This window comes from Apostichopus japonicus, chromosome 19, assembly GCF_037975245.1.
Source record: "Apostichopus japonicus isolate 1M-3 chromosome 19, ASM3797524v1, whole genome shotgun sequence".
Taxonomy (NCBI): domain Eukaryota; kingdom Metazoa; phylum Echinodermata; class Holothuroidea; order Aspidochirotida; family Stichopodidae; genus Apostichopus; species Apostichopus japonicus.
In genome coordinates this window covers 30,910,618-30,934,088 of record NC_092579.1, presented here as the reverse complement: position 1 = coordinate 30,934,088, position 23,471 = coordinate 30,910,618, and the positions used below count along the sequence as shown (strand labels likewise).

At 37.0% G+C, this 23,471-nt stretch overlaps 1 protein-coding gene across 1 annotated transcript; it reads right to left on the bottom strand.

Moving 5' to 3' along the window:
• Positions 1-1,796: 1,796 nt before the first annotated feature.
• On the bottom strand, positions 1,797-21,891 carry LOC139960022 (nuclear protein localization protein 4 homolog). The gene is made up of 16 exons (XM_071958031.1): positions 21,772-21,891; positions 17,813-17,893; positions 16,636-16,748; positions 16,018-16,179; positions 13,676-13,724; positions 13,096-13,190; positions 12,538-12,661; positions 11,530-11,709; positions 10,898-10,984; positions 9,155-9,226; positions 7,548-7,674; positions 6,587-6,747; positions 5,495-5,566; positions 4,952-5,170; positions 3,348-3,462; positions 1,797-2,787 (listed from the first exon to the last, which is right to left on the bottom strand). The coding sequence occupies exons 1-16, from the start codon at positions 21,787-21,789 to the stop codon at positions 2,648-2,650; spliced, it is 1,815 nt and encodes a 604-aa protein (XP_071814132.1). The 5' UTR covers positions 21,790-21,891; the 3' UTR covers positions 1,797-2,647.
• Positions 21,892-23,471: the final 1,580 nt, after the last annotated feature.

Sequence of the window (23,471 nt, the reverse complement as noted above, 5' to 3'; positions counted from 1 at the left end):
TATTTCCTGTTTGGGTAGAATAATTATGTAGTAGTGTTGTTGAATAGATTGTGTCGTGCATTTATATAGAGGTGGTTCATTGAGAGTAGTGATATGTAACTGTGTGGTCAGATGGATACCATGTCTATGGTGTAGGTATGTAGCTGTGTGGTCAGATGGATACCATGTATATGGTGTAGTCATGTAACTGTGTAGTCAGATGGATACCATGTCTATGGTGTAGTTATGTAAACTGTGTGGTCAGATGGATACCATGTCTATGGTGTAGTTATGTATCTGTGTGGTCAGATAGATACCATGTCTATGGTGTAGTTGTTTAAACTGTGTGGTCAGATGGATACCATGTCTATGGTGTAGTTATGTATCTGTGTGGTCAGATAGATACCATGTCTATGGTGTAGTTATGTAAACCTAAACTGTGTGGTCAGATGGATACCATGTCTATGGTGTAGTTATGTAGCTGTGTGGTCAGATGGATACCATGTCTATGGTGTAGTCATGTAGCTGTGTGGTCAGATGGATACCATGAATATGGTGTAGTCATGTAACTGTGTGGTCAGATGGATATCATGTATATGGTGTAGTTATGTAGCTGTGTGGTCAGATGGATACCATGTATATGGTGTAGGTATGTAGCTGTGTGGTCAGATAGATACCATGTCTATGGTGTAGTTATGTATACCTAAACTGTGTGGTCAGATGGATACCATGTCTATGGTGTAGTTATGTAACTGTGTGGTCAGATGGAAACCATGTCTATGGTGTAGTCATGTAGCTGTGTGGTCAGATGGATACCATGTCTATGGTGTAGTCATGTAACTGTGTGGTCAGATAGATACCATGTCTATGGTGTAGTTATGTAAACCTAAACTGTATGGTCAGATGGATACAATGTATATGGTGTAGTTATGTAGCTGTGTGGTCAGATGGATACCATGAATATGGTGTAGTCATGTAACTGTGTGGTCAGATGGATACCATGTCTATGGTGTAGTAATGTAGCTGTGTGGTCAGATGGATACCATGTCTATGGTGTAGTCATGTAACTGTGTGGTCAGATGGATACAATGTCTATGGTGTAGTTATGTAAACTGTGTGGTCAGATGGATATCATGTATATGGTGTAGTTATGTAGCTGTGTGGTCAGATGGATACCATGTCTATGGTGTAGGTATGTAGCTGTGTGGTCAGATAGATACCATGTCTATGGTGTAGTTGTTTAAACTGTGTGGTCAGATGGATACCATGTCTATGGTGTAGTTATGTAAACCTAAACTGTGTGGTCAGATGGATACCATGTATATGGTGTAGTTATGTAGCTGTGTGGTCAGATGGATACCATGTCTATGGTGTCGTTATGAAGCTGTGTGGTCAGATGGATACCATGTATATGGTGAAGTCATGTAACTGTGTGGTCAGATGGATATCATGTATATGGTGTAGTTATGTAGCTGTGTGGTCAGATGGATACCATGTATATGGTGTAGTTATGTAACTGTGTGGTCAGATGGATACCATGTATATGGTGTAGTTATGTAACTGTGTGGTCAGATGGACACCATGTCTATGGTGTAGTTATGTAAACTGTGTGGCTGTATGCCACACATGAAAAATATTTAAGTATTACCGTTCTAGGGCAAAAAATCAACACAAACTTTGCTACTAAAACACACTGAAAGCTGGTAACAGAACCTCTGAGCTTGTGTTCTCTCCAGGGAGCCAAGTAGCAGAATGAAATATAATAAAATAAGAACCTGTACCACCAAAATTGAGAGAAGCTTTAAAAGCAACAAAGATGAATTTCAAAACTTTTTATTTAATGCAATGAAGATGGAAATTGATTTTAAAAAGCCAATGAACTGTAATCAGATAGTCAGACTGAAGTACCAGCAAATGTGAAGTTCCAATGAAACCAGCTACATGGATAAATATATCTATATGTGCCTGGTGGTTTCAAACTTACTGTAAGATGTACCATGGCCACACAATGAACAATTAATATTACTTAACATCTGCAATCAGCACCACTCAAACATCTGTCTAGTACACAATGTGTGCATTAATGCATTTGCACTGTCTTTATTTTTCCTAATCCATCACATATCTCACAACTTGTATTTTCATCTTCTTCATTTCATATCATATTTCACAAGTACTCCTAGTGACTGACTGGTGTATTTGCACTGTCTTTATCTCTGTGGACCATGACTCCCAAGTACTCCTAGTGACTGACTGGTGTACTTGCACTGTCTTTATCTCCGTGGACCATGACTCCCAAGTACTCCCAAGTGACTGACTGGTGTATTTGGAATGTCTTTATCTCCATGGGCCATGTCTCCCAAGTACTCCCAAGTGACTGACTGGTTTATCTGCACTGCCATCATTTCTGTGGCCCATATCAAATTTCACATTACTCCTATTGACTGGCTGGTGTATTTGCACTGTCTTCATCTTCGTGGAACATATCATGTTTCACATTACTCCTAGTGAGTTCATTGATGTATCTGCACTGTCTTTATCTCCGTGGACCATGTCTCCCAAGTACTCCCAAGTGACTGGTTGGTGTATTTGCACTGCCATCATCTCTGTGGCCCATATCAAATTTCACATTACTCCTAGTGAGTTCATTGATGTATATGCACTTCCTTCATCTCCGTGGGCCATCACATATCTCACAAGTACCTCTAGTGACTGCATTGATGTATGTGCACTGGGAACATGTCCAAGATCCAACACTATATTGCTGTGAGTTTGTTGTGCTACTTGGTCCTCCACTGTGTGTAGTGCCTGTGAGAACATATGAAGTATTGAGACATTTCAATGAGCATATCATGTAATATGAAGTAATATCATTTTAAGCATAGATAAATGAGGTACTCAAAACTTTTACTCAACAAAAATCATTAAAAAGAAGACACTAACTTCAGATTTTGCAAACAAATTGAAACTTGTGGGACACCAAATATCTGTATACAACTAAATGGTTGATATCTCACTAATAACAAACAGCCAAACGATTGTAACCACAAAAATGTTTTAGTGTGATCGATTTGTGTCTTAATGGTTGATATCTCACTAATTAGAAACAGTAATGATTGTAACCACAAAGATTTCTTACTGAGATTTACACACACCTAAAATAACTGGGTTAGACATTCACCTCTGTTGACCTTAAATAAATAAAATGGGTCCAAATATCAAGTACGAAGTTCACCTAATCTTTACATTTTGAATTGTGTTTTCAAAGTTTTCAGATTTTGACCTCTGTTGACCTCAAATGACCTTTGACCTCTACAGAAATTGATAGCATCCTTGTAATATTGTCTGACAAACAAAATACCACCTACCATCATGGGCGTCCATAAAATGTTCAACGGTCAGCCACTGCTCTCCCTTTGACCATGCCTGGACTGTTTCTTTATCTCGGTGTTTTAGAGCCTCAAGAAGGGGATCCATATGATCCTAAGAAATCAATATTAAATGATTATCAAATCTATTGTGTAATGACAAATCTGTTTGCCTTTCAAGCTCATGTTTTATGTCTAATCCCATTTGTGAGTTACTAATTGCACAACCTTAGGTAACATCAAATGTTGTTGACTGGAGGCAATGTGAGTCACATTGACCTTGAGTTTGACTTGTGGCTTGACCTGGCAATAAACGACCAATAAATGAATGGTGACTAAAGTAAACCCTACAAATTTGATATAACATCATAAATGCATACTTCCCTTATTGATATGTAATAGTATCAAACACTGTGATAACCCTTAGCTAGCAATAAAAACCTTCCACAATTGTTACCAGCAGAGTACATGCCTTGGTTTGAAACTCCATTAGTATATCAACTGAGCAAGACATCCACTCAGACCTTCACTTATTGATGGGCAATATTATGAAAAGGGATGAAACCAAGACTGGTTGAACAAAGAACTGTGGTACTAGTAAATGACATGGAGTGCTGCAGGTAAATTGCTGGTTTCTCATCACATCCGCGAGATTATCTCTGAGGTCCTATCTGTACTGTTTATTGTGTCCCTGGGAAACTGAATTGTTTATTAATTCATTGTTAATTGACAATGTCAGCAATCTTCTAGGAGAGATGGTAAAACAATTTTGTCCCTTCACCAACCAACCCTTTCCACAAAGTTCCATCCAGATCAACATAAAACTCTAAAAGAAGAAGCCTTTTTTAAGAATGACATAGTTTGACCTGCTTTGACTTCAAATTATGACTTCAAATTATCTTTTGCATACACATCTATGAAGCCAATAACATGTGCAACAACAACTTTCTTCAGGATTCAGCCAATGAGTTGCTAACAAATACCCTTATTATAACTGATGTTGACAGACAGATAGAAACACTATTGAGCACTGTGATTTAAGCTCCATTGACTAACACAACAAGGCTTGGTACTCTTTGCCCTCCATGAAAACAGTAGGGCTCATCCACTCATACTGAACATGGTCTTCATTCAAGATTCCATCCTTGAGATATGCTGTTAAAAAAGTCTTCACATTTTGCCTCAAATAACCTTTGGCCTCCACTATAAACACTAGCCTTGTCAACATCAATCAGGAACATGTACATACAAGATATCTTGTTTACAAGCAATGTGCCACACACATACATAAAACACACACATGCCAGCACCATAACACAGATCCCGTTTCCTCCTGCAAGGAAACTAAAATGGAGGAATGTTTGTCTAGGCAATGACATAGTATTTGTAAATGCCCTTACTGTAAATGCCCTTACTACATGACAAGTCTTACAACTAAAACCTACACTAAGATGAACACTAATATTCTTTGTTCTTTGAAACCATTTCAAAGTTACTCAATGATCAACAAATGATCTATTTCCAGCTCAGAGAACTTATACGAGGCTTACCATAAACTCATCAGAAATAAAATAAATCTAAAAGGAAGAGTTGCAGATACTTACACGTAACGGATACACATCCATTGAAGCTAGGTAAATCAGGAGATGGAAATCAAGCATGGCTTCCAGAAACTCATCACTTGTGAACTGTTTCATGTACTTAGCCAATGAAGACATGTCTTGTATATCACCCACATCGGACCGATTCTCAATAGGAAACAATTCCTTGGTTGTCAGAGGGTTGAAACTCTGGAGAGGTTCCAAAGCAAATGCACTTGGGACCTGTAACGTAAGAAAATATGTTACAAAATGTGAAAAAACATATATTGTAACCTAACATAGAAACATAAATGTGTCTGGGGATATCCACAATGTAACAATTGAGCAGATAAAATCCACTTGTAGAAATTCACAAAATCATTTGAAGTGCAAAATGTATCTATTCTATTGAAACCTTTCCAACTCTATCACTCTATCAACTCTATCACTATGCTTCTGTGTGCAGTCCTTAGGGTAATTCAAGTTTTCTGTAAGCTTAGATATACCAATAAAGAACATCATGTTGTACGACATGCAGATAAACAACGGATGATGGTTCAAACTTACATCAACAAGTAAAAACTCGACTGGTAAAGGCCTTGCTAGTAGTTTGGATTTATTCCCATAACTGTCTGTTTGCTGTAAATGGAAGATAGAGGAAGGAGCAAATAGTTACACAAACATGTTAATAACATGGTGCTAATAACATGGTACCTGTTAATAACATGGCACTTATAACATGGTGCTAATAACACGGTACCTGTTAATAACATGGCACTTATAACATGGTGCTAATAACATGGTACCTGTTAATAACATGGTACTTATAACATGGTGCTCATAACATGGTACCTGTTAATAACATGGTACTTATAACATGGTGCTAATAACATGGTACCTGTTAATAACATGGTACTTATAACATGGTGCTCATAAAATGGTACCTGTTAATAACATGGTACTTATAACATGGTGATAATAACATAGTACCTGTTAATAACATGGCACTTATAACATGGTGCTTATAACATGGTACCTGTTAATAACATGGTACTTATAACATGGTGCTAATAACATGGTACCTGTTAATAACATGGTACATATAACATGGTGCTAATAACATGGTACCTGTTAATAACATGGTACTTATAACATGGTGCTAATAACATGGTACCTGTTAATAACATGGCACTTATAACATGGTGCTAATAACATGGTACCTATTAACAACATGGTACTTATAACATGGTGCTAATAACATGGTACCTGTTAATAACATGGTACTTATAACATGGTGCTAATAACATGGTACCTGTTAATAACATGGCACTTATAACATGGTGCTAATAACATGGTACCTGTTAATAACATGGTACTTATAACATGGTGCTCATAACATGGTACCTGTTAATGACATGGTACTTATAACATGGTGCTAATAACATGGTACCTGTTAATATCATGGTACTTATAACATGGTGCTAATAACATGGTACCTGTTAATAACATGGTACTTATAACATGGTGCTAATAACATGGTACCTGTTAATAACATGGTACTTATAACATGGTGCTAATAACATGGTACCTGTTAATAACATGGTACTCTGAAGTATTGTTGCCTTAAAGCTGTGTGACTAGTGAAGACTATGTACTCACAGAATAGAAGACATCAGGTACATATTGTTGGCTAGTAGATTCCTTGATGTAACCTAATTCGGCAGCATCCTTGGTTGGTACCAGACAGTTATCTTGGACCAATGACATGCACTGATTGGACACCTGGTAAGCCTCTGTGTGAATCTGTTTAGAAGAGTCTCCTGAGAATACAAACACAAATTTCACCTTTGTTCAATGTTAGAGCTACAATTGGAGTAGAGGTGAATAATTCAGGAAACTACAAGACATGTATATAAGAACAGCAATCACTCCGACTGAGATGAGCGGTCAGCTTGTCTGAGGGTCTTTACTGAGATGGGCGGTCAGTTTGTTTCAGAGCTTTTACTGAGATGGAGGGTCAGCTTATCTAAGGGTCTTTACTGAGATGGACGGTCAGTTTGTTTCAGCGGTTCTACTGAGATGGAGGGTAAATTTGTTTTAGAGGTCGTTACTAAGATGGAGTGTCAGCTTGTTTCAGAGGTTCTACTGAGATGGAGGGTAAGTTTGTTTTAGAGGTCTTTACTAAGATGGAGTGTCAGCTTGCCTTAGGGTCTTCTATTCTACTGACTTTGTTTTAGAGGTATTTACTAAGATGGAGTGTCAGCTTGCCTAAGGGTCTGATGGAGTGTCAGTTTGTTTCAGAGGTTTTACTGAGATAGAGGGTCAGCTTGTCTTTTACTGAACTTCAAAGGTTCTTTCTTATAATCAACTAGAAGTCACTGTGCCAATAAGGAATGTTTATCTTAGTCAAAATGCTCAAACAATACACAAATAATAAAGTTAATATCAGTTGATGCATCCTAATTTTACAAACAAACATCTAATATTTGATCAAGGAGTGTTGGTTGTCTTGACATAACCCTGTGTGATGTTACCTGAGAGATTACAAACTTTACAGCATTCAGAGTTATAAATAGCTAGTTTGAGAGTTTGGTTACAAGTGTCACCCAGATGATCTTACCAGTCACAATACAGGTAACAAACTTTGATCCAAATGACCCATCTGTTGACAATCTGCAGGGATTGGGATGCTTTGTTTGGAAGTCAGCTGCCATGATACATTCCTCAGCACTCAGAAAATGAGATTCCTATAATTGAAGATGTGTAAACACTAGTAATAACACTAAGCTTCATTACTAGCTATTATTGCTGCATTCCTTAAATCACATCAACAGAACAATGGTTTAGTGTTAACATGACAAGATAAAAAGGAATCTTTTCTCCAAAAAGTCATCTTTTCATGCCTCAAGAAAAAGGAATTAACCAATGTGCAGAGAAATTGTTGTTCCACATGACTTATCGAGCTATATAGGCCAAGATTGACAACTGTCCAACGTTAATTTAGAGAACAACTGTTTGAGGTGAATTTGAAGCAAGAAACAAAAGAGAAACACATCCCAAGAATGAGCAACATCTGACAGAATAACTGTCTGGAGGTAGCATTGCACAGTATACAAAAACACACAACCCCTTAGAGCTATATAGGTTATTCAGAATTAAACACACACATGACTATACAGTTGTGTGACAACTATGCTGAGGACCATAAATTACTTGAAAGGAGAAATAAACCCTAGCCTTTTTCTGCTTAGAGATTACCGTGTTGCAGAATGCTCTTTTCGACAGAAGCAACACGAATGTTTGAAAATATTTCTTTCAACCTTAAAAATTGATTTAATTGTCACCCATGGGCATTCGCCATGTTTGTTTTAATTCCAACTTTTTGTGACGTAAGGGAGCCACATATAGCATTTCAACAGAAAAAGTGTTGCCAATTCAAACAATACTTACAATTGCACAAGTAAAAAGAAAGAAATATATTGTTAGATAAAAAGTCTGTTTTTCATTTACAATACATTTCTAAAAGGTTTTAACAGTAGAAGAAATAGTTTTCGAGTGTAAATGTGTGTCTTTTTTGTTAAATATCACAGGTTTTATGACGGCTGTAATTACACCACATTGAAAAAAGAAAATGTTCTTCTGAAACACATTCCGGACTCACACTGGCAGTTACTCTGATGCTGGTACTACCGACACTAGTAACAGTACTGTGACGGACGGAGGAGCAAGCTTAATGCTTTGTACGTTCTCTTTTCTCTGGAAACCTTTCCCACCAAGAATAACATAATATCATTTTCCCTTCCCTGCTCCTTCCTCCCCACAACCAAATGCTTGGCACTTTGGCATTTTGCAATTCTTAGCAGAGAGGGGAATTGTTAAACTTATGATGTGGCTTGATGACATCATTTTGGAGCGCTCTCGTTATTAAAATTAACATAATGGATGCCAACACAGTAGGTGTGAAAAAATACTTGGAAATTTGTGGAAAGGCAGTTTTGACTAGTTATTTCACAGAGGGTGCAAGATTGTTAGCCTCTACTATGAGGTCACTGCAAAACCCCAGGGTTTATGTCTCCTTTAAGATATAAAAAATCACTATAACCTTTGCATGCATACTTCAACACACACCATTATACATCATATGAAGTTTGGTGAGGGCATCATACAAGAAACACAATAAATTTATAATAAATTACACAAAATACGTGAAAATACTAACATACTTACCAGGTTACGGACATGTTTAACAGTGCCTTTAGTAAGATCATCAGCCAAGAGATCGGTGAATATCCATCCCACCTAGTAAGTAATAATAGTAGTCAAAGAATCCATAAGGTTGCAATGTAATAATCCAAGACTAAACCTGTCAAAGACTGTACACGTTAGTTTAATGTATGACTGGATGTGATGCTATAAGCAGGGTAACAGGAGATATTTTGGTTGGAACCCAACATGGCTGAATAACACAGGCTGACAGGTTTTCTCTGTTTACTGTAATCTTTGAAAGGTCCAGTCACTAACATGTTATATCAAATTGGAAGCCTGCCAAACAGTTGAGCTCTGCTGACCATGTCCATGTGTTTCTCATGTAGCATTGATTGTGCACATCCATGTGTTTCTCATGTAGCATTGATTTGCATAGTCGTGAGTTTCTCATGTTGCATTGATTGTGCACATCAATGTGTTTCTCATGTAGCATTGATTTGCGCATCCATGTGTTTCTCATGTAGCATTGATTTGCATAGTCATGAGTTTCTCATTAGCATTGATTTGCGCATCCATGTGTTTCTCACGTAGCATTGATTGTGCACATCCATGAGTTTCTCATGTAGCATTGATTTGCATAGTCATGTGTTTATATGTTGCTTTGAGAAGACAGAGAACAGGCTCAATGAAGCTACACATTTATGCATTACAAAGCATCACAATATTGATGCAACAAAACTTTGTTCCTCCTGTCATACGTGGAAGTTTTATAATGTACTCAAACTATCAATACTACCTGATGGTTTTTAATGGGGGTGACATATCTTTCTGAAGATGTCTTTGAAAGGTATCCACAGTACTAAATGATAGTTTTTAATGGGGGTGACATATCTTTCTGAAGATGTCTTTGAAAGGTATCCACAGTACTAAATGATAGTTTTTAATGGGGGTGACATATCTTTCTGAAGATGTCTTTGAAAGGTATCCACAGTACTAAATGATAGTTTTTAATGGGGGTGACATATCTTTCTGAAGATGTCTTTGAAAGGTATCCACAGTACTAAATGATAGTTTTTAATGGGGGTGACATATCTTTCTGAAGATGTCTTTGAAAGGTATCCACAGTACTAAATGATAGTTTTTAATGGGGGTGACATATCTTTCTGAAGATGTCTTTGACATGTATCCACAGCCACATCTCTCACCTACATTCCATTTTGTATGTTGTTAATAAGGGTACAGGAACCAGTTCATTCCATGGCTGTGTGTCTCATTAAATTAATGTCTTTGTATGTTGTTAATAAGGGTACAGGAACCAGTTCATTCCATGGCTGTGTGTCTCATTAAATTAATGTTACCTCATTGAATGGAAGCACACTGTAATAAAGAGTTCTTGTTAGCTTTCACACGACAGTATACTAGTTTTAAGTGCAACCTGTCTTTAAGCACAATATTATGCCATTGGTTTGACCTTGGTTGCATTCTAATCAAGCCTGATGTATAAATATCCATAGTTTGAGGTTCAAAACATTTAACAGCTCCTAATTTGCCCACATTCTGTAGTCTGTGGTGTACCTCAAACTTAACGCAATGCTATTTTTTGCAAACAGTTGGTGTGTACAACTACTCTAGGTATTAAATTAATGCCTTGTCTTTCCCTTAGTGGTGGAGTACAGAACAACAAATTTTTTGCAAATTCAATGGAAAGTGTTCTTCAAATGAGCTTAACTGTGTAGGGTATAGACTTACAGGTTATAGACTTACCCTTACAAGGCCGAGGCTTTGTGCTATGTAGTCCACAATTGAATCCTTGTCATCAGAAATCAATTCCAGACTGTTGGGTGTTCCAACCTGTTCAAGAAAGCAAAATAACTAAATTAATAACTGAGAATAACACTGGAACAATGTATCATTGTGTACATCATAACTGTCATGAGGTAGTCAACAATATGACCTGGGGCAGGGGGAGGTGGGAGGGGGAGGTGGGAGGGGGTGGGAGGGGGAAGTAGCTGATAATGTAGAAAGTAGAATCTTTATCTACATCAGACCTGCTGTAGTAGAAGCCAATGATCTTCATGAATAGTTGAGAAAGATGCTCTTATACCAAGCAGTACATCTTTTTTACCTCTACCTCACTGCCATAGAGTTATCCAATGATACACCTTCGGTGGGAGGCCTGGGGGGGGGGAAGGGGTAGGGGGGCTTAACTAGTTGAGAGTGAAATACCTCTATACTTAAATACCAAGAAGTATATCTTTATCTACATCATCACTGCCATGAGTTAGCTGTGATATTTCAAGCTATGATTTATAAATAGGCAAGAATATAACTCTAATAACAAGAGGCACATCTTTATGTAACTCATGGTTACCATAGAGGAAGCCAAATAATCTTACCTGAGGTGGTTCATAAATAGCTGAGACAGTAGCTCTTATACCAAGAGGCACATCTTTATGTACTTCATAGTTACCATAGAGAAAGCCAATCCTCTGTTTTCCAGTCTTTCTCCAGTAATCAAGGAATCTGTCGAACATTTTGGGATTTTCAAACATCACGTTATCCACATGCCTAAACGTCTAGAGAAAGAGAGACAGTAAGGAATTAATAGAGATTAGGAAAAGACAATAACATGAATGTACTTATGCTAACTCATGGATATTCATACCAGGACTTGGTTGGCATAGCAACAGCGATCTCTGTCACTATCATGGATATTCATAGTAGCAAATAGGACTAGGTTGGCATGGCAGCAGCCATCTCTGTCAATATCATGGATATTCATAGTAGAAAATATGACTAGGTTGGCATGGCAGCAGCAATCTCTGTCAATATCATGAATATTCATAGTAGCAAATAGGACTAGGTTGGCATGGCAGCAATCCATGTAAATTCCATGGATGTTTAATAATACTAACAAGAAAGTTAAGATCAGAAAAGCAGCAATTAACCTTGATAACTGTATGGCTATTAATAATAACAAGGAATGGATCTACTTTGTCAACCGCATGGTACCTAGGTAATATCAAATGTCTGTACATATCATTGGCTGTTTACCTAGTTAGCATCAAATGTCTGTACATATTTTCAGCTGTTTACCTAGTTAGCATCAAATGGCTGTTTACCTAATCAGCATCAAAGTTCTGCATAGATCATTGTCTTCTTCTTAACTGGAGTTTGCATCAATCACCAACTGTTTATCTATTCAGAATAGTTTTCCGCAATTCATAAACTGAATAACTCATAACAGTACTAGTCTGCATAAGAATCTTGTTTCCTATGCAGTTTTCCACAAAGATTTGGATTTTGAAAGGTATTGATGTGAGTTCACCTTTCTTATATTGCAATACCATTCTATTACATCGGAATGTGTATGATAAGACAGCTGTGAGATATGATCAACTCACCTGTCTGTCCAGTGTTATTGCACTAGGTTGGCACTTGGTACAAATGCCAGCTGGCCAAGGAGCATGTTCTGTGCAACCAGGCTTTATCTTGCAATTTGGATTTTCCAGAAGTGCAAACTTTCCTCTGAAATTAGACGTGTTATAACAAAGCTCTGTTAGTGACCAGCTGACAGATCAGTAAGAACATTAAAATCTCTGGCTGCAAACCTCTATATTGCATTCTGTTTATGTTATTAAGTACAAACCTATTAACAACTAAAACATGCATGTTGTCAATGTCTACAAACAATGAAATTTATCAGGAGATCTGAAACTTGGCAAAACTGCAAACCTGACAGAACAAAGGACATTAAAATTAGTATTTTCCATTTTGCAACAACTTTCTTATGAAAGCCATCGGCAATTCTTTCATACTTTACGCAACCTTCACAAAGATTCACAAAAACCCCAAAGATAGCCCCAGAGCTGTGAATCATTCAGTTTACTGAGAGAAATATTGAAAGTAATACAATCATTAAAAGTCAATCCTAACCAGGTTTACTCTAGAGATGTCCTTACTTGTCAACTCCTCCCATCAGCTTTCTAAGATGGGAATGAAATGATAGATGTTTGATTGGTGGATCATGCTCCAGGAGGTACTGCTCATTGTACGGCTGAGGAAGAAAAGTCAACAGATCAGTACAAACTATTGTAGTTAGTACTAACTCAAGTTCCATAAGGATTGTGTAAAGCTACTGAAACTTCTCTTAATGGAGGCATCACCTAATCAGTCCCTAACAACTGCACTGTACATCTCAACAGACTCTCCACATATGAACTTCAAACATCAGAGCTTGATAACACACAGAGACAGGAGACCACTCTAACTGACCACTCTAACTGACCACTCTAACTGACCACTCTAAGTGACATTAAGTTAATAACAACAAGGAAGCTACATTGTCAAGTATCAAATGTCTGTCAACGTTCCTTTCTTGAATATATAGTGTTAGACTTTGTGAAACCCAGTTTAACATATAGGTAAGACTTACATAGCTTTACTCATACTCACTGGAGACTTACAGCTCTGCTTTCTTGCATAGAATACATTATGCTCTTAATCAATGATTACACTTAAAATAACAGACAAGATAGATACCTCCAGTGGGACACAGTGCACACATTTGGCATTGGCACCATGACGACACCTAGAAAGGAAACAAAAGTAACATGCCTGTAATATTATACAAGAATGAAGAAATCTAAAAACCTGTTTACTTTAAAGTGTCCCCAAGTTTACACAGATTTTTTTTTTTAACTTTCCACCATTTTTCTTTCATTTCTCAATGCTACAGTGCCTGCATGTCAAGGCTGACATGGCAAAAACGTCGCGACTTTTAGTGTCGTTTACAGACGCAAATTTACACTTCGATGTTTTGCAACACTTTCATTCCAAACAAGCCCAGATACTCCGAAGGAACGTGAACGTGTGGTTTATCACATGCAGTGTAGCAAGAGATTATACCGATCAGTTCACCATGTAACAAGGACAAAAGTGTCGGTAATCACAACATTTTTGCTTAACTCTAATTCTATTCAGAACAGGACTTAAAACAGTATTTCCTTGCCATGTTCCAAAAACCTTGTGAAATCGTCGTAAATCCAGCAGCACAGAGAACTTACACTGAAGGCAAACAACCTTTGCAATAGTTCTAGTCAAACAGTAGTATAATACTTACTAGGCCTAGAACCCTATAAATACTGTGGGCCTATATGCAGAACAAGTTGACATAGGCTAGTGAATAGAATGATATTTCAACATTTTAGCAACTCATAAATTAAGTATAAAAAAGTCTGATGAACGGAAACTTGTACCTCTTACATTGGATAACTAACTCATAAGAGAAAGCAAAAACCGAAAACTGTGTACAGGAAACTTATCATTGGCTGAACGCCAATGCAAAAATGCTGAAAGTACAAACACAACTTGGCTGGTTTGCATTTGATTAGCAATATTATAAACTCTACCGAGTATTACTACCAAGTATTAAAAAGTGACTTTTTGCTATAACTCCATATAAGGGGAAGTTTGAATTGACTAGCAACCTTCACAGGTATAAGAGTATGTCACATGCGCTCATATTATGTTATTACCATGGTAACTGAGATCACATGCAAAGTCAGTAGTCAAGTATCAATAAGCAAATCTTTGGGTATATGATCAGAGGTCTTGTAAAGCATCGAACATGGTACATTGCTGACTTCTATACTAATACACCAAAGGATGAGGCCAGTCCCCACACGCAACAGAACACTCATATTCTGCACAACAAGATTTCTGACAGCACGTTAATATAGACTTAATGATCATGCAAACTAGCTCATGGTAAAATTGCTCAGATCAAAGGTCTATCAACATGAAAAGTTAAATAACCACAAAAAATCAACCGACTCATGAATTATTCATAACCCTTGTAGTGCGACTTCATCCGTTCACTTTGTTAAAATTGTAAACACAGCTGAGCATGTACACTATACCCACAACATCACTTCTGTGAAAATACTGATAATGCTAACTAGCTTGCACATCTATTCTTTGAAAAGTTGGCCGTATTTGTTCAATAACTACTTCAAGTTTAGTGTGGAGGTGCCCTGTGCTAGGGAATTATGCTTTGATGACCTTCTGAATGAATCATCAAGGTCAATCAAAGCGAAAAGAGACTTTTTGTTGTGAACAAAATGTTGAATAGACTTGTAACCTTCACAAATAAAATATTGTCAAAATATATAGTTACAATGGAAACTGAGGTCAAAAGTCATGGTGTGTTTTGTTCAGTGGGACATTCAGGAATTTTAAAAATTGTTGTTGTCATAAGCAGTTATTCATGTAAGTGTTTTTACAATGTGATATCTCACTTTGTGGATTGCTCAATACACTTCTTCTTGGCAAGGCAGATGCTTGTTATTTATGCAACCAGCTACTTCTAGGAAATGAAGGCAGTTGTTATAATCAAATACTTCTAGAGAAAAGTGTGCTAATTTTAACATAATAATCTACTTGGTTCCTGAAACTGTTGTATAATTCATATGAGACGGTTTCCAATCTAGTTTGAATAGTACTGCGCTAACTACTTTAGATTTTCATTGGTGGGATAATGACGCCATATCCTTGTTAGTATTTTTACAGAAATGGTGCTTAAGAGAGTTCTATAAGACTTTGGTGAGTTGTGGTATATTAATATTCTCCTCTTTCTAGAATTAAGTATGAATGCCATGGAATATTCTTTTAAGCTACTTTTGGGAAGGAGGTAATCATCAACATCAGGAGGTACTCCTTCAGACTCTTGTCTCTCCTTCAATATTCTATCTAGGGCTAATTCTAAAACAGCAGAATTTCAAATGAAATTATCATTTCATATTTCTGGCATTAACACAATTTTATTTTAACCTACAGGACTAATTAACATAACAAGATGCTGCTGTACAACAAGATGGACTCACAGCTGCTCATCTCTTGATCTCGTTATTTTGCCATCTTCTTTTGCTAAGATGATATCGATTTCATCTTCCTTGACTGTGGATAATGGTGTTACTTCTTCACTGGATGAATCAGGCGTAACAGAAGGAGACTTGCAAGGAATGAGATATAACATGTCTCCATGTCTGCGATATAAGAAGAAAACAAAATGTCAATTTATCAATAACTGATGTAATTTGTAATCTCCTACAGAAGAATTCTTAAGATTATGAAGGTGAATGAACAACAGTGGTTAAAGTTCCAGGCTCAGCAGTTTACATCCAAATGTCCATGACAGCAGACAATACAACTTAGATTTATGCAGACGTGTCTACTAGATAGCCAGATGTATGTCTATGGTAGAGTACAAACCAACTCAGATTTATTCCAGCAGCAGTTTATATATGTCCATGACAGCAGACAATACAACTTAGATTTATGTTTCCTTTTACAAAACTGCTATGCAACTTTGCACTTGTAAAGCAATTTGAAGACATGCAATGCCATAACAGATAAATCAATCCCTGCATAGACTCCCCAATATTTGGTATGTGTCCTGAAGAATGAGCAGATATACTGATATAGTAAGACAATTTACTCACTTTAAACTTGCAGACCTAATTGTCACCTTGCTACTTCGTTTCAGCTTATCAGATTTATCTCGGTTTCGGAACAGTTCAAATCCATCCAACGGTATACCACATGAATCTGCAACCTTGAAAAAAGAGCATTTAATTCATCAGACACATGATGCATTGACTCATTAAAAGCCAAAACTTGATGACTCACTAAAAGCCACCACTTGATGACTCATTAAAACCACCACTTGAGGACTCATTAAAAGCCACCACTTGATGACTCATTAAAAGCAACCACTTGATGACTCATTAAAAGCCACCACTTGATGACTCATTAAAAGCCACCACTTGATGATTCATTGTAAGCCACCACTTGATGACTCATTAAAAGCCACCACTTGATGACTCACTAAAAGCCACCACTTGATGACTCATTAAAAGCCACCACTTGATGACTCATTAAAAGCCACCACTTGATGACTCATTAAAAGCCACCACTTGATGACTCATTAAAAGCCACCACTTGATGACTCATTAAAAGCCACCACTTGATGACTCATTAAAAGCCACCACTTGATGACTCATTAAAAGCCACCACTTGATGATTCATTAAAAGCCACCACTTGATGACTCATTAAAAGCCACCACTTGATGACTCATTAAAAGCCACCACTTCATGATTTGAAGATACCTAACACCATTATGTAGTTCAACATTTGGATTAACCACAACTCTGTGGCCATTTAAATCAACCCATCTTGTACAATAATGTTAAAGGAATGATGACTTATTATTACACATTTAAACACCTTTGGGAGTTGAAATGATATTAAACTTCAAACAGGAACTTTCGACATTTACATAACAATCATCGTTATGTAGCCATTTATATATCAACTACCAACATGCAACCCTTGCATTCGTAAAAGAGTTAACACTAATCTTTTAGTTATCATATTAACCATCATTATGTAGCCACTGCCCTTTACATATCAAACACTTAACCTTTAGTCATTACACACAGTATACCACCAACCTGATGCCAAATTTATATGATATCAATCACCATTCCATATTTGCTAATTTATAAAATATCAACCATCTATCACCCAATCTTTCCCTAAGTTGCAACAATGCAAAAGTAGAGGTGAACAATTTCTGTTAATTACAAATCTTAAGTCAAATTTCATGAAATACTTACCATAGGGAAAAATTTGTAAAGTGTTACAGAAAGTGAAACATTGATTCGTATGGTCCCAGCTGGACTTTGAACTCTGATAACCTGGAATAAAATGAAAGATAAGAGTTTTTTTCATGCAACATTTCAACCCATAATATATATAGTACTATTATGGGTTGCATTTCAACATTACAATATTATGTATTTAATATATAGAGTATTATGGGTTACAATTCAACATTAAGAATATTATGTATTTAATATATAGAGTATTATGGGTTGCATTTCAACATTTAGAATATTATGTATTTAATAGTGTTTGCACGGGTTATCCGGGTACCCGGGTACCCGCCCGACGTAATACTACCCGGTTCCTAATTTATTACCCGAATCCTACGCAATGTGTGATTTAAAAAAAAAAATTGCAAATCTACGGTTAGGCAGATTTCCCATTGACTTAGTGTGGTGTTAGGCTACCATGTGGTTGAAGATAACAGCAATAACGAAGTATTCCATGGATATCTTATAACTGCGTCACAATTTCAGCTAATAAACAAATGGCTATGCTAGATTACCCCATTGACTTAGTGTGGTGTTATGCAGCCATGTGGTCGAACGTAACAGCAATAATGAATGTGTTCCAACTTCCATGGATATCTTATAACTGCGTCAAAATTTCAACGAATAAACAGATGGTTAGGCTTAGCTAGATTTCTCATGCATTGACTTAGTGTGATGTTAGGCTACCATGTGGAAGAAATTATTATTTATTCATTCGTTTATTTCATAGAAGGAAAGGCTGACAAGTACTTTTACGACATGTTTATGGATTGTAGACGGGATAACTAAAATATAATAATCGCAAATGGCTTTTTACTAATCGTGTATTTCAAATGCGATCAAATTGCGCGAATCGCGTAATCTCGCGGCTAATGCGAACCCTGGGCCTGCATAATAGATAGTAGTAGTAACAACTGAGCTAAAGCCTAAAGGGATATTTTATGGTCTGATCAAATAGACGTGGAGAGCAAGCATAATCAGCGGCGGCAGTGCGATGTTAACAACATTACTACTTATTATATTAATTATATTAAGTAATTAACAAGTTTATGACAGAAAAAAAGCAAATAGAAATTATTGGGGAAGGTTTAATACCTTACCTTAAACATACGTTTTTGAACATGAAAACATTGTCAGTAGAGAATATAATTCATTTATTATAGCATTTAATATGTAATTTCTTGAAAATCGTGATACACGAGGGTAAACAATTTTTTCCCGGGTACCCGGATACCCGACGGGTAACGGCTCTCGGGTACCCGGTTCCCGATTTTTGGACCCGTGTAAACACTAGTATTTAATATATAGAGTATTATGGGTTACATTTCAACACATGGCATAATACTCTAATGCTTATAATCTCCTATCCACTTATGCAATCCAAATGTGATTAAAATCTGATCAGGTTGATCAGAGCCAACGCCAACCTTACATAACAACTGCCTAAGTATATACTGTAGTAATGGTGGTTGCACCAATACACACAGAATATAATACTAGTTAGTACTGTAGCTGGTCAGTCAAGGTATTCTTATTGTGATGTCATGTTTCATGATTACATATTGTTTATTTCATATATTTCTTGCAATTTGACTTACAATATAATAAAATAAAGTGTGTTTTGACTTGAAAAACAATTGACTTGTGACTTGATGAGAATAAGGGTGAGTGGACATTGGACAGCCATACTGGAAAGTAACAAAGCTCTAATGTAACATTAGGCCTACCTCAACCATTCTGGTTGTATATGTAGCATATCACCTTTTAATTTCAAATCTGTTACCAGTTTTAGTACCATTCAAACCCATATTCTGACAATAGGGAGGGGGAACCCTTATACATAGTCCTCTCCCCAGACCGCAAAAACTTGTTCTCTTTTCTCCCATCAGATAAAATATGGGAATCACAGGTAGGAAGTACTGGATATAGTGTTACAAGGACTGGATTAAAGGTAGTGCTAAATTTAATCCTGCAATATTTTTGGATAAACAATGTTTAGCATATTTAGTATCAGTAAAGGATAGCAGTGAATAACTGAAGTATTTATATTTTGCCATACATGTACAAGTTTTCAATTCTGACAAATTACTTACAGCCCGTACCTTAATGCATGTGATGGGTGCATAGCACAGAGGTGCCTAAGTCTTGCAACTGCATATATACAACCTGTCACTGTAAAGAACTAACAGTTCTACAATACAGACAGCACTGCTGGCTACGTATCTCTTTGTCCTGGATTAAATATCATATATTATAAGAAATAAGTAGCTCAGTTTTGCACTGCAGAAACTTCTCCAATGTTACACTGGATGCATAGAGTACTGTAGTTGTATGGTAAAATATAGTAATTTTGTGTGTTCCCGAGATTCACGTACTGTGTTATACATCTGTGTACAGCTGGACTGATTGCCACTGTAGTTGCTGTGTTTGTTAGCCAAATTGAAACCACTTTTTTCAATCGCAATTTTAATCTACAAAGTCCAAACAAAAATGGCAAAATTTTTCAGTGAAACTAGTGTATTTTGAGACACTTTCATGGATTATTTCAGCCATTTAGTGGAATCATACAGTAAACTTCAATGCATGCGTGAAGTTAGGGAAATATTTCCTTGCTTCAAAGACTTTAACTCCCAACCTTTGCAAGTATAAATCTCTTTATTTCTGGCAGATTCTGGTCAAACCATCGATGAAATCACATTGATAAGGATAGAACTAACAGCTGAGTAAAATCAGCGAGATCCTCATTACCGTTATTGGGCTTACTGCCTCAAATTTACTGTATAGTAAAGGCTTCATAATTGACTCACCTTCGTAATTGACACACCTTCAAATATCACTAGCAACGATACAGCAGGCAACCAAAACTTTTTGCAGCAAAGCAGAGTTACATATTTCATGAGTCTGAATCCATTTCAGCTATGTGCTGATCAATTTGTGGTTTTTAAGCTTGTAACAGACCCCCCAGCTTTGCACATATTTTGGGGATTTGGAAATCTTACTCCCTAAAAATTACCCATATTACCACAGCATTATATACCACTACTCTCTAGGATCTGACCTGTCTGAGCTTAGAGGCTCAGAGCATAGCAACAACATTCAGAGTCAATTGATGTATACTTACACAAAAGTTAGTTAGCTTATGTGTCAATTTAGGGGTATGAAAGAACTTGACATACCAGACATTTTGTGGTCAAATTCTGCTCAATTGTATGTTGCATGTGCACAGAATAATTAGTTTTTTGAGATCATTACATTTCTGAGGAACCACACATATGAAAAACACACACAGTTGAGTGATTTGGATTTTTCCTTGATAAACATCGATGATCAAATCCTTAACTAAGTGCATCAATTATGAGCCCACCATGATATATGGTATTAACATGTACCACATAAGTAGTGAGTTTCCATGTAGGCTTGAGGCAAATGCTCTAAATAAAATATCCTGAAGCTGATGAACAGCAGGCACTGAAAAAGAAGAAAATTTCGACCAAACATTTTTGTGCAGAGAGTGTTTTGCAAAAATACCATGATGCATGGATTTTCTAGGCCTAGCCTAGGATAACAATGAAATTGTGCAGGCAGAAAATTGACACCATTTGTTTGCGCAGGGAATGCATTCACTGCACAAGGCATACTAGGCCTACAACATCTTAACTTCGACCTCATTGCCTTGCCTTACTCTTAAAGTCTTAGCCTCAGGACTACCCTAGTCCTACGTTATGCTTATTATTATTAGTAGGCCTATCATGCCTAACTATACCTAGGCCTACACCACAGACTAGGCCCAGGATAGTAGTAACTTTAATAATGGGCTTGGTTAGGCAAAAACTTCTGTTTAACCAAAAGACCACAGCCAAACCCAAATCAAGGCATGGTTTGATTTTCAATCATAAACAGAAAAACAAGCAGATACACACGATATTTTTTCCATCCATAGTTGTTCTCAATGTGATGAATCGTTTCACTGTGCTTTGCTTAGTCACGACGTTGCCTAAGTAAGTGTTGCGCAAACCGTATCGTTACCTAGTATTCGGTGCATTAAACCAATCGCTGCTAAATCTGAAGCTAGCTGCACATTCAGTTGCACATTCAACAACATCTTCTGCCCTACTTTCAGCCAAACATTCAGCATATCTAGATATGAAAATTGCCAAATGTATACGTTTAACGGGTGTGATAGGTCCTAATTTAGATACACACAACAATATCTCAATATTCGGCACATTCTCTAGAGGTTCCACTTAAAGGCTTTACCGAATAATGAAAAGATACAATTTACTGAGGTACGCCCGCATTTGCAACGTAACTGGCATAGAAAGCAAAATTCCTTCAAATTGAAACTGCATGCTCTTGAGATGTTACTCTGTATAGGAAGTAATTAAGATTCTTTTCGGGTTTTTTTTTCTGATAACATGCAGAGTCACCTTTAGCTTCCAAATAGACCTACAGCCCTCATTTAAAACAATGAATTTGAACACTGAGAATCCGAGCACTGGCACCTATAATTTAACAATTCAAAAGTTCTTAAAATCTCTTTGTGAGATCATGTCTTGAGAAAGACTCAAACCCACGTGGAACATCATCAGACGATACGTATTCCAACGCACTTACTTTTGCAAAAGTACCAAAAGTAACGGTGAATAATCCTAGCGTATTAAAAGAAAGCCTGCTACTGAAAATACATGAGAGTACAGAAACCTGTCTATCTCGAATCAAACTAAACTTTTCTTCCCTTGGATTGTTGCCAAAAAAACTCTGCCTTTTCCCCCCTCATATACTTCAAAAACACTTATTCCCTTGTCCTTTGTTCCTTTTCGTGGATTTCCTTAATTAATGTGTACATGGTTGACCCACATAATAGGGTAATGTCCAATATTGGTACCGTATACTTTACTTGTAAAATAACACTAAATTTAGAAAATAATTACTGTGTGTAATAAAATGATAATGTTAATGGGCGTTTGTTATTAAGGGTTCTTGCCTAGTGTTTCTACACCCAGGAGAAAGGCATGAAAAATCACCTCCCCCCCCCTTCTTTTAGGTGCATGAACCGTATATATGGTTTCATTTGTTCTGGATATGGTAAAACCGTTTTACTAAAAGGAACCAGTTTTCCTGCTGCGCACTTAATGATGTACAACAGCCACATATTTACACTAATTGATGGCTGGAGACATGTGTGGTTCTGACAACAGGGACGTTGCTAGGTTCTTGTGATTGGAGGGGCAAGGGCGTAGAGAGCTTTCCTGAGGTGTTGGGGGGGGGGGGCGAAACCAGTCGGATGTTCGAAGATGACGTCACATGGGAAGCAGAAATGACTTCATACTACAACACATTCGTGGCTGTTATCAATGTCCGGATATTGTGACTGTCATTAAGAGCCCCTGTCACATTATTTTTTATTTCTACCCAGTCTGCGATCAGCTTAAATTAATTTAAGAGATGTTGCATAAATAAAACTTTCCTATTCCGTCATGTTTTTGACCACCGATTTTCCAATTATTGAAGATTCAAGCGAATTATAGGGGGAGGATAAACCCGTCCCGCCAGGGCCCCATTCCCCCTATACACACCCTGCAGCTATACGTCCCTGTTTCTACAAACAGCTGTTAGCGTA